Source organism: Coloeus monedula, assembly GCF_965178545.1.
Source record: "Coloeus monedula genome assembly, chromosome: 3".
NCBI lineage: Eukaryota > Metazoa > Chordata > Aves > Passeriformes > Corvidae > Coloeus > Coloeus monedula.
This window is the reverse complement of record NC_138783.1, coordinates 16,159,545-16,172,244: the sequence shown is the minus strand read 5'-3', so window position 1 is coordinate 16,172,244 and position 12,700 is coordinate 16,159,545. Positions and strand designations below refer to the sequence as shown.

General features: G+C 49.3%; 1 protein-coding gene across 1 annotated transcript in view; it reads left to right on the top strand.

Annotated features, from left to right (window-relative positions):
- Positions 1–4,482: 4,482 nt before the first annotated feature.
- The window catches only part of MAP6 (microtubule associated protein 6), a gene marked incomplete at both ends in the record, with an annotated part of 56,147 nt that continues 47,929 nt past the window's right edge, over positions 4,483–12,700 (top strand). Inside the window, one exon of the mRNA XM_082279502.1 lies at positions 4,483–5,207. Coding sequence (XP_082135628.1) covers positions 4,483–5,207 — 725 coding nt within the window. The remainder of the gene's footprint in view (positions 5,208–12,700) is intronic.

Below are 12,700 nucleotides of genomic sequence, written 5' to 3'. Positions count from 1 at the left end.
CAGTGTTGTTCAGGTGGGAAGAACCCTTAAAAACAGGCAGAGAAATATTCTCGGCACTCTGGGTTCCCACAGACCAGGGCAGTGACCATCCCCCTGTGCTGGACCCTGCTGAGGCATCTCCAGTCCTGGGGGCAGTTCTGGGCTCCTCACTCTGACAAGTACATTGAGGGGCTGGACCATGTCCAAAGAAGAGAACAGAGCTGGAGAAGGGTCTGGAACATGAGGAGCAGCTGAGGGATATGGGGGTGGTTCAACCTGGAGAAAAGGAGGCTCAGGGGGAACCTTCTCACTTTCTTCAACTCCTGTGGCAGGACTTCCCCCCTACCACAGAAGAGCTTATCTGCTCTGTCCATCAGCTGGTGCGATAACTCTGGACATTCTCCCCCTCACATGAATTGATGAGCTAACCCAGGCCAGCTTGCCTAGCTGGTGAGTTATTTCTCTCACTGGCACCAGGGGTGGAATTCCCAATAAACAACTGGCCTTGAGAACAAGATGTGAGGAGATAAGCTGGAATTCCTAACTGAGAGATACTTCACTTTACTATAAAAGAGGCAGAAGCCTCCTACACACGCCTTGGAAATGTGTAGGACTTCTTCCCCAAGTTTGGAGGCAAATTCCATGGATACTTTCCCAAAAACTGAAGGAAAGAATTCTATGTGTACTCCATCATCAGTATGGAAAGTTACATTGAATCCTAATCTATACTATTTCTTATCTAGCTGTAATCTAGGTACCTTTTTATCGTGCACTGTATTTTATCTACTAGTAGTTCTTTTTGTTTTTTCCTGTGTAGTAGGTAGTCTGTTTAAAGTCTTACGTCTGTTAATTTTGTGTCTATTCAATAAATAATTCATTTTGCAATAGACTAATCCACCATTATTAAGAACTTACGAACGAGAGCGATCTGGGGTGCAGACCGCCCCAAACAGAGTTACTGCCAGAAATCTTAGTCAAAGGCAGAACTTGTCTAAGCTTGTCTCCATTCGTAACAGCGCCTTGGAAGGAGGCTGGAGCCAGGAGGAGGTTGGGCTCTGCTCCCAGGTAACAAGAGACAGAACAAGAGGAAATGGCCTCAAGTTGCACCAGGGGAGGTTTAGATTGGATATTCTTCACGGACAGGGTTGTCAAGCCCTGGTAAAGACTGCACAAGGCAGTGGTGAAGTCCCCATCCTTGGAGGAATTTAAAAGCCATGTATATGTGGCATTTGGGACATGTTTACTGGTGGCCTTGGCAGTGCTGACGGAATGGTTGGACTCAGTGATCTTAGGGGACTTTTCCCACCTCAGTGATTCTGTGATTCTATTTCAAACCCAGCCTAAGCAGAGATGAGCACATCTATTGTGGATGCACAGGAGCACACTGCAGACCTTCAAAGCTGATACACAGTGCATTGATGCCCCAGAACACTATGGCTTGGGTCCCAACTTGGGAAATACTGAGGAGCTTCCTAAATCTTTAATTGTAATCCTCACTTTTAGTAGCACTGGATGTAATAGCAGGAATGATATAAATCTGGAAGAGAAAGCAATGTCTGTGTATAGGCATCTCTAGTTGATATTTATTTATTTTCTTTCCAAAGGCAGCTCTTTGAACCATCCATCCCCAGCACTGAGTGCTCCAATACCATCCATAAAATGAGTTTCCACAATTTGCCTACAGGTAAGAATGAAATTAAGCCATTCCAGGCAAAGTCAAGCAAAGAAAAAAACCAAACCCAAGGCCAGAATCCTCAGGGCCTAAGAATCAGTAAGGGAATGCAAAGTGTTATACTAGAGAAACAATCCCCACAGGGATGCTCCTGCCTGTCACTGCACTCCCAGCAGCTGCAGTCACTGATGAGGGGGAATTGCTTTTTCTCTTTGTAATTCAGCATTTGGGTGTGTGGATTTCACTGGTTTTATTGGAGTTCTGCTCCTGGTAGGAATGCTGGCAGTGCCTCAAGGCTGACAAAGACTGGAGGGCTTCAAGTGTGGATGTGATTTGAGTGCAAATGGACTTTATTGGCATCAGGGAATAAAAAGAAAGATGCAGGGAAGAATGGAGGGGTTGAGGGAGTGATGGAGGGACAGTGGGAGAATGGGATGGAGGGATGAAGGGACGGAAATAGAGAGGGATGGAGGGATGAATGGAAAGATGGAGTTATGGAGTGATAGAGCGATGGAGGAATGAAGGGATGGAGAAACAGAGGGAGGAATGGAGAGAGGGAGGGATGGAGGGATTGATGGCAGGATGGAGGAATGAAGGGATGGAGAAACAGAGGGAGGAATGGAGAGAGGGAGGGATGGAGGGATTGATGGCAGGATGGAGGAATGGAGGGATGGAGGAAGGGATGAAGGAAGGGTTGGAGGGCTGGCATGATGGGGAGAAGGTGGAGGCAAGGCTAGAAAGGAGGGTGGGATCTGGGGCTGTGAATCCACCCTGGGAATCAGATTTCAGAGGAAGCCGTCAGCAGGAGATAGCTGGGGGGTGTTTTGGTTTGGGTTTGCAACTGAAAAAGAGGTAAAAGGAAAGAATAAAATGTATATGCGTGTATGTGTGTGTGTGTGTGGCTGCACGTACCGGTGCATACAGATGGGCAGCTCGCATATGTGTACATGTGCGACCAAGTACCTGTGCATGAGTGTATGCACATGGGAACACGCATTCATTTCTATGTATGTGTGCATATGCGTGCATCTGTTCACGTGCACATGTGTACAGCATGTGCACGTTTGTGAGATTGGATGTGTGTGGGCATCTGTGTGTATGTGCACGTGTGCATGCATGTGCTTATAGGCATGTACTTGTGCATTCAAATGTGCATATGCAGCAGTGCACATATGTGGACAGACACGTCTAGCTGTGTGTGTGTTCATATGTGTGTGCATGTTCATATTTATGTCTGTGTGCATGTATGTGCTTGCACATGTGAATGCAGGTGTGCACATTGTGCATGTGTGAGCACGGGGGTGCATTTTCACAGTTGTCCATGTGCATATTTGCACGTGTCTACGGGGGTGAGTGCATGTGTACAGGTTTGAGTATATATGCAGGTGTGTAGATTTGCTTGCACGTGTGTGCAGTTGTGTGTGTACACATGTGTGCACATTTGTGTGTACAAATGTCTGTGTGCACTGCATGTACACTTACATGAGAACCTGTATTTGTGAATGTGATTTCTGTGTTTTTGCATGTCCATGTGTCTGTGTGCAAATGTGTGTATTTGTGTGTGAGTTCACATGTGTGTGCATGTGCACATATGCCTGTGCAGGTGTGTGTACAGAAGTGTGTCTTGCATGTGTGTTTGCATTCCTGTGCATGCATGTGTGTAGGTGTGAGTGTGCACCCCTCTGTGTGAATGTACATGTGCACGTGTGCAAGTGTGTCTGCTCACGTCTTTCCATGTGCATGAACACAAGCATGGATGTGGGCATGTGCATGGGCATGTGTTGCACGTGTGTGGCTGAGCATGTGTGTGCATGCAAATGTGCATGTCTTGTATACGTGTGTGCAGGTGCGTGTGACCATGCATGCATGTGCATGAACACATGAGCACCTTGCACATATGTGTGCAGGTATGTGACCAAGCATTTGTGTGTGTGCACACACGCATGGGCATTCCTTGCATGTTTGTGCTCTGGTATGTGTCCATGGAGTTATGTACACACATACATGGGCACATCTCCACATGCGTGTGCAAGTGTGTGTGACTGTGCAGATGTATGTGTGCACCCAAACGTGTGCATCTCTCATGTATGTGTGCAGGTGTGTGTGACCACATATGCATGTGTTTGCACACATGGGCACCTTGCACATATGTGTACAGGTGTGTGACCAAGCATGCAGATGTGTTGATACATGCATGTATGTGACTTGCCCATGTGTGTACAGGTGTGTGACCATGCATGTGTGCACACACACAGAAGTGTGTGCTGGGTTTGCATGTCTGGCATATGTGTGTGCAGGTGTGTGATTGTGCACGTGTGTGTGTCCAGGTGTGTATGAAGTATGCAGGTCTGTCCACACATGGGCCACATGGGTGTGTCTTCTCGTGTGTGTTCAGGTGTGCAGCTGTGCAGGTCTGTGGCAGTGCAGGTGTGTGCACACACACATGGGCATGTCTTACATATGTATGTGCAGGTGTACGTGTGTGTAGGCCTGGGATCAAGCATATGTGTGCACACATGTCTGAGTGCTTTTCACACGTGTTTGCAAGTGTGTGTGGCCGTGCAGGTCTGTGCACACACATAGCCATGTCTCACGTGTGTGTGCAGCTGTGTGGCTGTGCAGGTGTGGGCACACACATAGCCATGTATCACACGTGTGTGTAGGTGCATTGATGTGCAGATGTGTTGCGCGTGTGCGTGCCTTGCCCCTGTGCGTGTGCAAACCCCGCCCCCACGCCCCGCCCACCTGGGGCGGGGCGGAGCGCGGAGCTCGGTGTGGAGAGCAGTGCGGTGTTCGGAGCGCGGAGCGGTCGTTCCCGGCGCGGGGCCGCCATGGCGTGGCCCTGCATCACCCGTGCGTGCTGCATCGCCCGCTTCTGGAACCAGCTGGACAAGGCGGACATCGCCGTCCCCCTCGTTTTCACCAAATACTCGGAGGCCACCGAGCATCCCTCCGCCCCCGCGCCCCCGCCGCGCCCCGCGGCCCCCATCGAGACCCAGCCCGGCGGCGAGGGGGCGGCGGGGGCCGCAGGGGGTGAGCCGGCTCCCGGTCCCGCCCGGCCCGGCCCGGCCCCGCACGCCTCTCCCCCGGCCGACTCGGTCATGCGGCACGACTACAAGCCTTGGAAGGTGCAGCGGCCGGAGCCGAGCTGCAAGCCCAAGAGTGAGTACCAGCCCTCGGACACTCCCTTCGAGAAGGAGACGCAGTACCAGAAGGATTTCCGTGCCTGGCCCATCCCCAAGAGGGGCGATCATCCCTGGATCCCCAAACCGGGACCTTCCCCCGTCCTGGCCCTGGACCGCGATCCCCCGGAGAAACCGGCTCAGGAGAAGCGGCGGAAGGTGCACCTCGCTCCCGAAAAGAAGGAGGAACACCCCGAGGTGGAGGATGAGCATCCCAAAACAGTGCGGCCCGGGGATGGGAGAGAGAAGGGTCGGAAGAAGGTGGAGGAGGCGGGTGGGCAGCCGGCGGAGCCGAGTAGAGGCCGGGCGGCTGCCGATGCTGTCAACAGGCAGATCAAAGAGGAGGTGGCGGCGGGGGTCAGTTCGTCCTACAGGTGAGAGGGCATCTCCCCCTGCCTCCCATCCATCTAGATCCCCAACCTGCCGGCCCCTTGCCAGCTCTTATCCAGTCCCCCTTTGCGCATCCCCGGAGGAGCATCCCACCTTGGGAGTGAGGCTGTGAAACATTCCAGGGAGGCTTGCAGATTTCCTGCCGGGGGGGAGGTATCCTTAAATTCCTCATTTCTCTGGGGATCGATGATGGGGCAGTAGGTATTGTGCAGGTAGTGAATACATGAACACTTTTTGTCGGGGGTTTGGCAGCAGGTTTGAGTTTCTCTGTGTCCCCCTCCCTCCACTGCATTCCAAAATTCAGACACCCACCACCTTGGATTTCCACAGGGGTGATGTTTGGGGTCACCTCCTTAGGATGTGCAAGTCGCCTCTGGTCCTTTCCAAGCACATCCTTGGCTGCCATGCTGCAGCCAACCCCCCGGCATCCCAGGGGTCCCATGCACGAGTGGGGTGCCCCACACACAGGAGCGTCCCAGGAAGCATCCCAGTCTGGCCCACCCTCAAGACAAAGCATCCCGGCGGTGGGGGATGTGCCAGGATGAGGAACGCGCATCCTAGGCCGCTTGGGTGGGGCAGCCTTCAGATGCTGCCATGTTTTAACGCAGCGCAGCAGGGGATGACACATCCTTCTGTCGTCGTCCCCCCCCCCACCTCCCCAGCCAACTAGAAATGGATGCCTTTATTTCAGCTCAGCAGTAGACCTTGTTTGGGATTCAGAGCATGAAACTCATTGCAGTGAGCTGCTGCTGTTGTTTCTCTCCGTGTCAAGGGGTTCAATGTGTTGGGAATGCAAAAACAAAAGTGATGGGGTGGTTGTCCTGCATGTACGTTTGCAAGGAGGGTTTGCTGCAGTTGTGTTTTCCAGCACTTTCTTTGGCAGAGCCCACCGCTGCTGAGACCAGGGTGGAGGTGGCAGAGAGCAAAGCTGGGGGTTGCGGTGACAAAAGTGTGATGGCAGCCTTTTTGCTTTTCCCTATAGCTGTGTGAATGCTGAAGTGTTCATGCCTTGAATGATTTATTTTCCTCGTTGGGGAGATTTAGAGGTGACACCTGGCCATCAAACAGGTAGTACATTCATGCATATTTAAGATGAAGCTGGGACTTGACTCCTCTGTTCCACTGGTGGCACAGCAAAGCTGACAGTCATCTGCTTTCCCCCCTTCCTGAGTGGGAAACAGTTGAAGCAGTAAGGTCTTGATTTTTGCTGTCATTTGGCATCAGCTCTAGCTCTCACTGGCTGATGCTGGAGGCTCAGGTGCATCCAGGTGTGATGGTGGTGCTTGGCTGAGACACAAGAAAATGGCCAGGGATTTTTGGGGGCTCTGTTTTGCAGGGGTGGAGAGTGTGGGGAAAGGGGTTTCCAGGAGTAACACAGCCCGTAAATCTGCTGTGATCTGAGAGACTCTGAGAGCTTTTTGTCTGCTCACTTTGCAAGGTCTGTGTTCATGCTGGAGATGGCAGAGCTAAAGCAGAAAGCTCTCCTGGAACTGGAGAGCCCTTGTGTTGCTTCTCTTCTGCTGCTACAAAGGATAATTAGACTTATTTGCATATTTAAATACAGATAGCTCAGCTTCCTATCCCTCCAGTCTGCTCCAACAAATTCCTAAGGCACTGGGCTAGGATTCCTCCCCAAGGCTGGGTCAGCTGGGATGTTAAACCTAAGAAGAACTAGAAGGATTCAGCTTTCTTTGTGTTGCTTGTTGGCTTTCACGATACTCTTAGGGCTTTTCTTTCCACTTGGAAAAGTGTTCTCCCACTTCCATGTTTTTCTTCCCTTGCCGCATATTGCAGGAGAAATGTTTGCTCTGACGCTCAGCCCAAAAACATAAGCACCTCTTCATTAATGCATAAGTGATGTTTTGGCTAATTGTTCTCTTTTCTGTTCCAATTAGGCATCTTATAAGTGTTGTTTATTGTTTGGGTTCTTTTTAAAAACCAAATTCTCCAAATCTTTATTACTGCCAAGAACCTAGCTGCTGACATACTGAGTGGATATTGAACATCTCCAAGGATGGAGACTCCACAGTGTATTGGGACAACCTTGTGGGCCGTGCAGCAGCCCAAAATTACCTCCTAATGACTTCTTTGCTAGAGAGGAGCAAGGACGGCTCACATGGGGCTTTTCTTCCTAGTGCATGGATGAAGGCTCCCCATCAGCAGAGAGTCAGGGGGAGATTTCCTTACAGTCCTCTGCCACTGCTGCAAATCAGTGTCTCCAAGGTTGGGAAACAATTCCTTGGTGAAATCAAAAGAGCAGACCAGCAATAGTTTTTAAGCTCGCTCTGTCCCACTGGGTATTATTTCCATGTGAGGAATACCTGAGAGCATGGGATAGAGTAAGCAACTCACCCAAGGTCATGGGGAAAGTCCATGCTAAAGGGACTTTTTAACCTCTGTATACTAAGACAGATGAATATCACAAAGACCATGTGCCTGTGATCTCCTCCCAGGTCTGCCCAGAGTTAGAGAGCAGAGGTGGCACTAGATGGTGATGTCCATGGAAGATGGAGGTTCCTCCCAGCCAGAGGGATGAATGATTTGTTTGTATTAGCATTTGAGCCAGAAGCCTTCGGTGAGGCCAGAGTGGCAGGACTGTGGATGTCTGCCAGAGACTTCCTGTGCCCAGGGATCCTACAGAATAAATAGGATTTATTTCCAATATTTCTAGTATTTCTTTATCTTATTCATAGTATTTACATTATTTATATTGATATATTTATTAACAATAATTTATTAACTATTCACTAATACATGGGATTTATTTATGTACTTATTCCCACTGCTGTCACTGGATGTGGCTTGGCGTGACACAGATTCCAGCACTGAGAGACTTCTTGTCTCATTTTCCCTCCCCAGCACAGGAGCTGCCCAAGTTTACAGGTAACCAAGGCAGGTTACATCTCCTTCACCCCCCCTCTTCCCTGTGGTCCTGCTTCTCAGGGTGGTCCATGGACCCTGAGGGACCAAGGACCAGGGAATCCTTCAGTCAGGTCAGCTTGAAAAGCCGCTGGTGGTGGATGGAGCTGTTTCTTGTTCAATTTGTGATGTGGTGGCATCATTGAGGGCTTTATCTGTATTGGGTAAGGGGATTTCTGCCCCTGAACTTCTGGACAGGATGGGCAGAGCACTTCTCCCTGCTGCACCAAAGGCTGGACTTGACCCTGGGGGTTTGGGACCAGAGGGAGCAGGCGACAAAATGTGCAGACAGTGGCATTTGCTGGTGGATGTGAAACAATTAGAAGCACATTTGGCAAAAATAAAAGAAGGAATGAATGAATGCTTTCCCTTTTTATTTGGAAATTGTGGAAAAATGCCAGAATTAGTTGTTTCTTGGGTGTTTTTCCCCCCCTTCTCCTTTGTCTTACATTCTGCCTTCTCTTGTTACCTTTATTCCCTGAAGAAAAAAGATACAAAAGGGAAAGGAACCACTTACCCCCCTTTGTAAGGTGTCCAAATGAGTACTAAGAAAATGCATTTACCCCTGAGAAGTAATATTGTGAAACCAGATTTTTTTTTTTACCAAACCAATTATTTTTTCCATCCCACCAACTTCCTTTCCTAGCAGAGGAAACAAAACAATAAAGGCTTCAATGGAAAATTTTGGACTGCCTCTTGTATTAATGAATTGCCTGTTGCTAATGTTCTGTCATTCATCTCAAACCCTGGAGGTACTAAAGATGTGGAGCAAATGAGGATTTGTAGTAGCTATAGAGATGAATGAGTCAGCACTGGAGACTTGCTGTGTGGTTTTTCAGAGATACAGCAGAGATAATTTAGGGAGGGATGCCCACACAGGAAGGCTGGACCAAGATACACACGGGCAGGAAATTCATACTTCTCCTTGTTCTGGAGACAGGCTGGGAGAGCTGGGGGTGTTCAGACTAGACAAGAGAAGGCTCTGGGGATACCTTTAGGCCAGTGTCTAAAGGAGCTGCAAGAGCCAGAGAGGGACTTTGAGCAAGGGCCTGGAGGGGCAGAACAAGGGGGAATGGCTTCCCACTGCCAGAGGGCTGGGTTAGATGGGATATCGGGTAGAAATTCTTCCCTGTGAGGGTGCTGAGGCCCTAGCACAGGTTGCCCAGAGAAGCTGTGGCTGCCTCATCCCTGGAAGTGTTCAAGGCCAGGCTGGCCACGGCTTGGAGCAACCTGGTCTAGTGGAAGGTATCTCTGCCAATGGCAGGGGGTCAGAACAAGATGAGCTTTAAGGTCCCTTCCAACCCAAGCCGTTCTGTGTTTCTGTGATTTTATCTAACCTATTCTTGAAAATCTCCAGTGAAGGACATTTCCTATCTTAGTGAGAATGCTAATAGCACTGCTTATGCTGTAAGATGGGAAATTTTCCATTGCCTTCTGAAATTTCTGATCAGATCTGTAGGCTATGTCTGTACTAGTAAATTAGAGTCCCAGGACATGTTTCTGGGTGTGGAAACATCATGTTCACTCTAGTGCTTGGAACTGTCTCTAGCCCTCTTCTCACACTGAGTTTGGTAGCACCCACTCCCAAGCTAAGAACTTATCCCTACAAGCAGTTTGGATGCAACCACCTTGGTTTTAGAGGTTAAAGAGGTTTAATAGCATGACTGAGGGCTATCCCAGACTCCACTGCCAGAGAACATTCCTTGGGAGATACCATTCTCCAAATCCTTGTTGTTTCGGCTATGAGAGTGTTTATTAAAGTAACTGCGTAGGCAGATGGGTCCGATTTTCTTCTCAGGTGGAAGGAAAGGGGCAGAATGTTTTCTTCTATCCAGAAAAGGCTGTTCAGAGAGGTGTTTGGCAGCTTTGGCTAAGGCTGAGCTCTGTCTCAGGGGTCACTTGATACATACCTTTAGCAGCAGGAGGAGACATGACGTCTGCTGAGACGACAGGGACTGGCTGCCCGAGTAACTAATGACCCTGGTGTTCACTAAGACACAAAGAGCATGGAGATGGATGATGCAGGCTGTGTTGGTTTTGTATGGCCTAGTTTTTGGTAGTGGGGGAGAGGGTGGAGGCCACAGAGGTGGCTTCTGTGAGAAGCTGCTAGAAACTTCCACTGTGTCCGGCAGAGCCAATCCCTGATGGCTCTGAAGATGGACATGCTGCTGGCCAAGGCTGGGCCAGTTAGAGATGGTGGTAATGCCTCTGTGATAATGTATTTAAGAAGAAGATCAAAAACAAAGTGGGGCACAGTTTTTTTCTAGCCAGAGAAGAGGAGGAGGTGAGAACATGTGAGGGAAACATGGAGACACCAAGGTCTGTGGAGAATGAGGGGGAGGAGGTGCTCCAGGTGCCAGAGACGAGATTCCTCTGCAGGCCGTGGTGATGACCATGGTGAAGCAGCTGTCCCCCTACAGCACATGGGGATCCACGGGGGATGCAGAAATCCACCCACAGCCAGTGGGGGAGGTGCCCATGCCAGAGCAGGTGGATGCCTGGAGGAGGCTGTGATGCACTGGGAGACTGGGTGGAGAGAGAGAGGGCCCCTGCTTCCAGGCTGGAGCAGCCTGTCCTTGGAGGACTACACCCCATGGAAGAGTGACCAACACCGCAGCAGTTTTGGTAGGACTGTCTGCCCATGGGAGGGACTCCCGTTGCAGCAGTTCTGGGAGGACTGCTGCTCGTGAGATTGGAACCATGCTGGAAAATTTCATGGAGAACTGTCTCCTGTGGAAAGGGACTCCATGGCATAGCAGGGGAAGAACTTTTCTCCCTGAGCAGTGGAATAAGATCTTGGGTGATGAACTGACCAAAGCCCCCACCCCCCATCTCCCTGCGATGTCGGTGGGAAGGAGGGAGGGGTTGGGGAAAAAAGGTGTTTATAAGGGCTATTTTATTTCTCATTATCCCCCTCCAGCTTTGTTATTAATAAATTCACTTTGTACTTCTAAGTTGAGCCTGTTTTGCCCTTGGAGTGTTTTCTCCCAGACCTTACCTCAACTCATGAACCCTTTAATTTTTTTTCTCTCCTCTGCCCAGTTGTAGCAGGGGAGGGTGAGTGAGTAGTTGTTGTGGGTGCCTGGCATTTGGCCAGTGTCAAACGACAACATGCAGGCAGAGAGCTATTCTACCATGCTCTTGATTTCCTCTGGATATAGTCCATCAGCTGAGAAAGACTGGTGGTGTCTCCAAGCTTGGGACACTTGGGGGTAGGTAGCTCCAAGCTGGAGTATGTGGCAGTGTATTCCCTGCAATCAGTTTAAGGTGGACAACATCCAGCCCCAAAAGCCAACGGGGAGGTTCTCAGCAGTGTAGGCAAGACTGAATTTTGCTGCTTTGACTGTGTGCAAGCTGGAACTGGTCTGTGCATGCCTTAGGACTGGGTGGAGCAGGAGGAATCGGTGGAAGTGGCATTCAGGTGATGGAGTCAACATACTTGAGAATCTGTTCATCTGCTTTTGCTCAGCTGGGTCACCTCAGAGAGACCTTTAGGCACATAGGGCTGAATGGGACCCTCTGAACCTTGAAGTGCAATTATCTGGTTTGTTATTTAGTCTTTATGAGTAACACCCAAGGCTCTGTCTCAGAAATGCAGAATTTTCAGCTGCATTATGCCAGCAGGAAGGCTGTGCCAAGACCTCAGTCTTTGATAATTTGCAACTCATTTCCAGTCTGGATCAATGGAGAGGTTGTAGTTTGCTGTTTTATTTGGTTTATTTACCTCTTTTTTTTTTTTTTTTCTGTTTTATTGGCATACTTAGTGACTTTCTCCTGTCCAAATGTCACTGCTCAGTGTCTCCAAGTACAGTATCCACATTGTTTGGCTCTGTAGCTAGGAAGTAAAAATTTTTACTTCCTGGGTATCAGCCTTTTCTCTCTAGCTCTTCCTAGATGAAATCTGTTTCTTAAACGGAGATGCAGACTATTGCCCTTTGGAGATGAGGTCCCCATTTCTACTGAAGACTCATGAGCCATATTTGTGGGCATCATGGATTCATTATGGATCCCTCATTTACTCTTTGATAACAAGGATGTCCATACTGTTCTCCTTCTTAGGCAGTCACACGCCATAACAAAAAATCCTGGTGATTAGTACCAAGCCTAGAACTAACTACTAATTTTCATTCCATTTTCAACATGGCAGTCAAGGTCAATCCCCTCCTTCTTCTGTGATTTCCTGATCCTCCTGCACATTGGTGCTGCATATTACATTGTGTCATTAGGAGGTCCCATCAGTGTTGCCCTACTTTTTTTGTGCCAAAGTCAACCTTAAAAATATTAAACACTGCTAACCTCCTTCTGGGCTGCTGCTCAGCCTTCCAACACTCATCACTGTCATTTTCCTTGCCTGGTTTTCCATTCTGCTAATGTTCATGTTCACTGGCTTAATTAAGAATTTCCCACATGGCCCTGGATAAAATGCTTTGCTGAAACCCAATAGTTTTCCACATTTCTTTTGTCTGTTAAGTCAGTTATCATGTCAAAGGACATGTCAAACATCTCTCCTCCTCCCCTTCCACACACTTCTGTGTCTGGTGAGACCACCGGCTTCTTT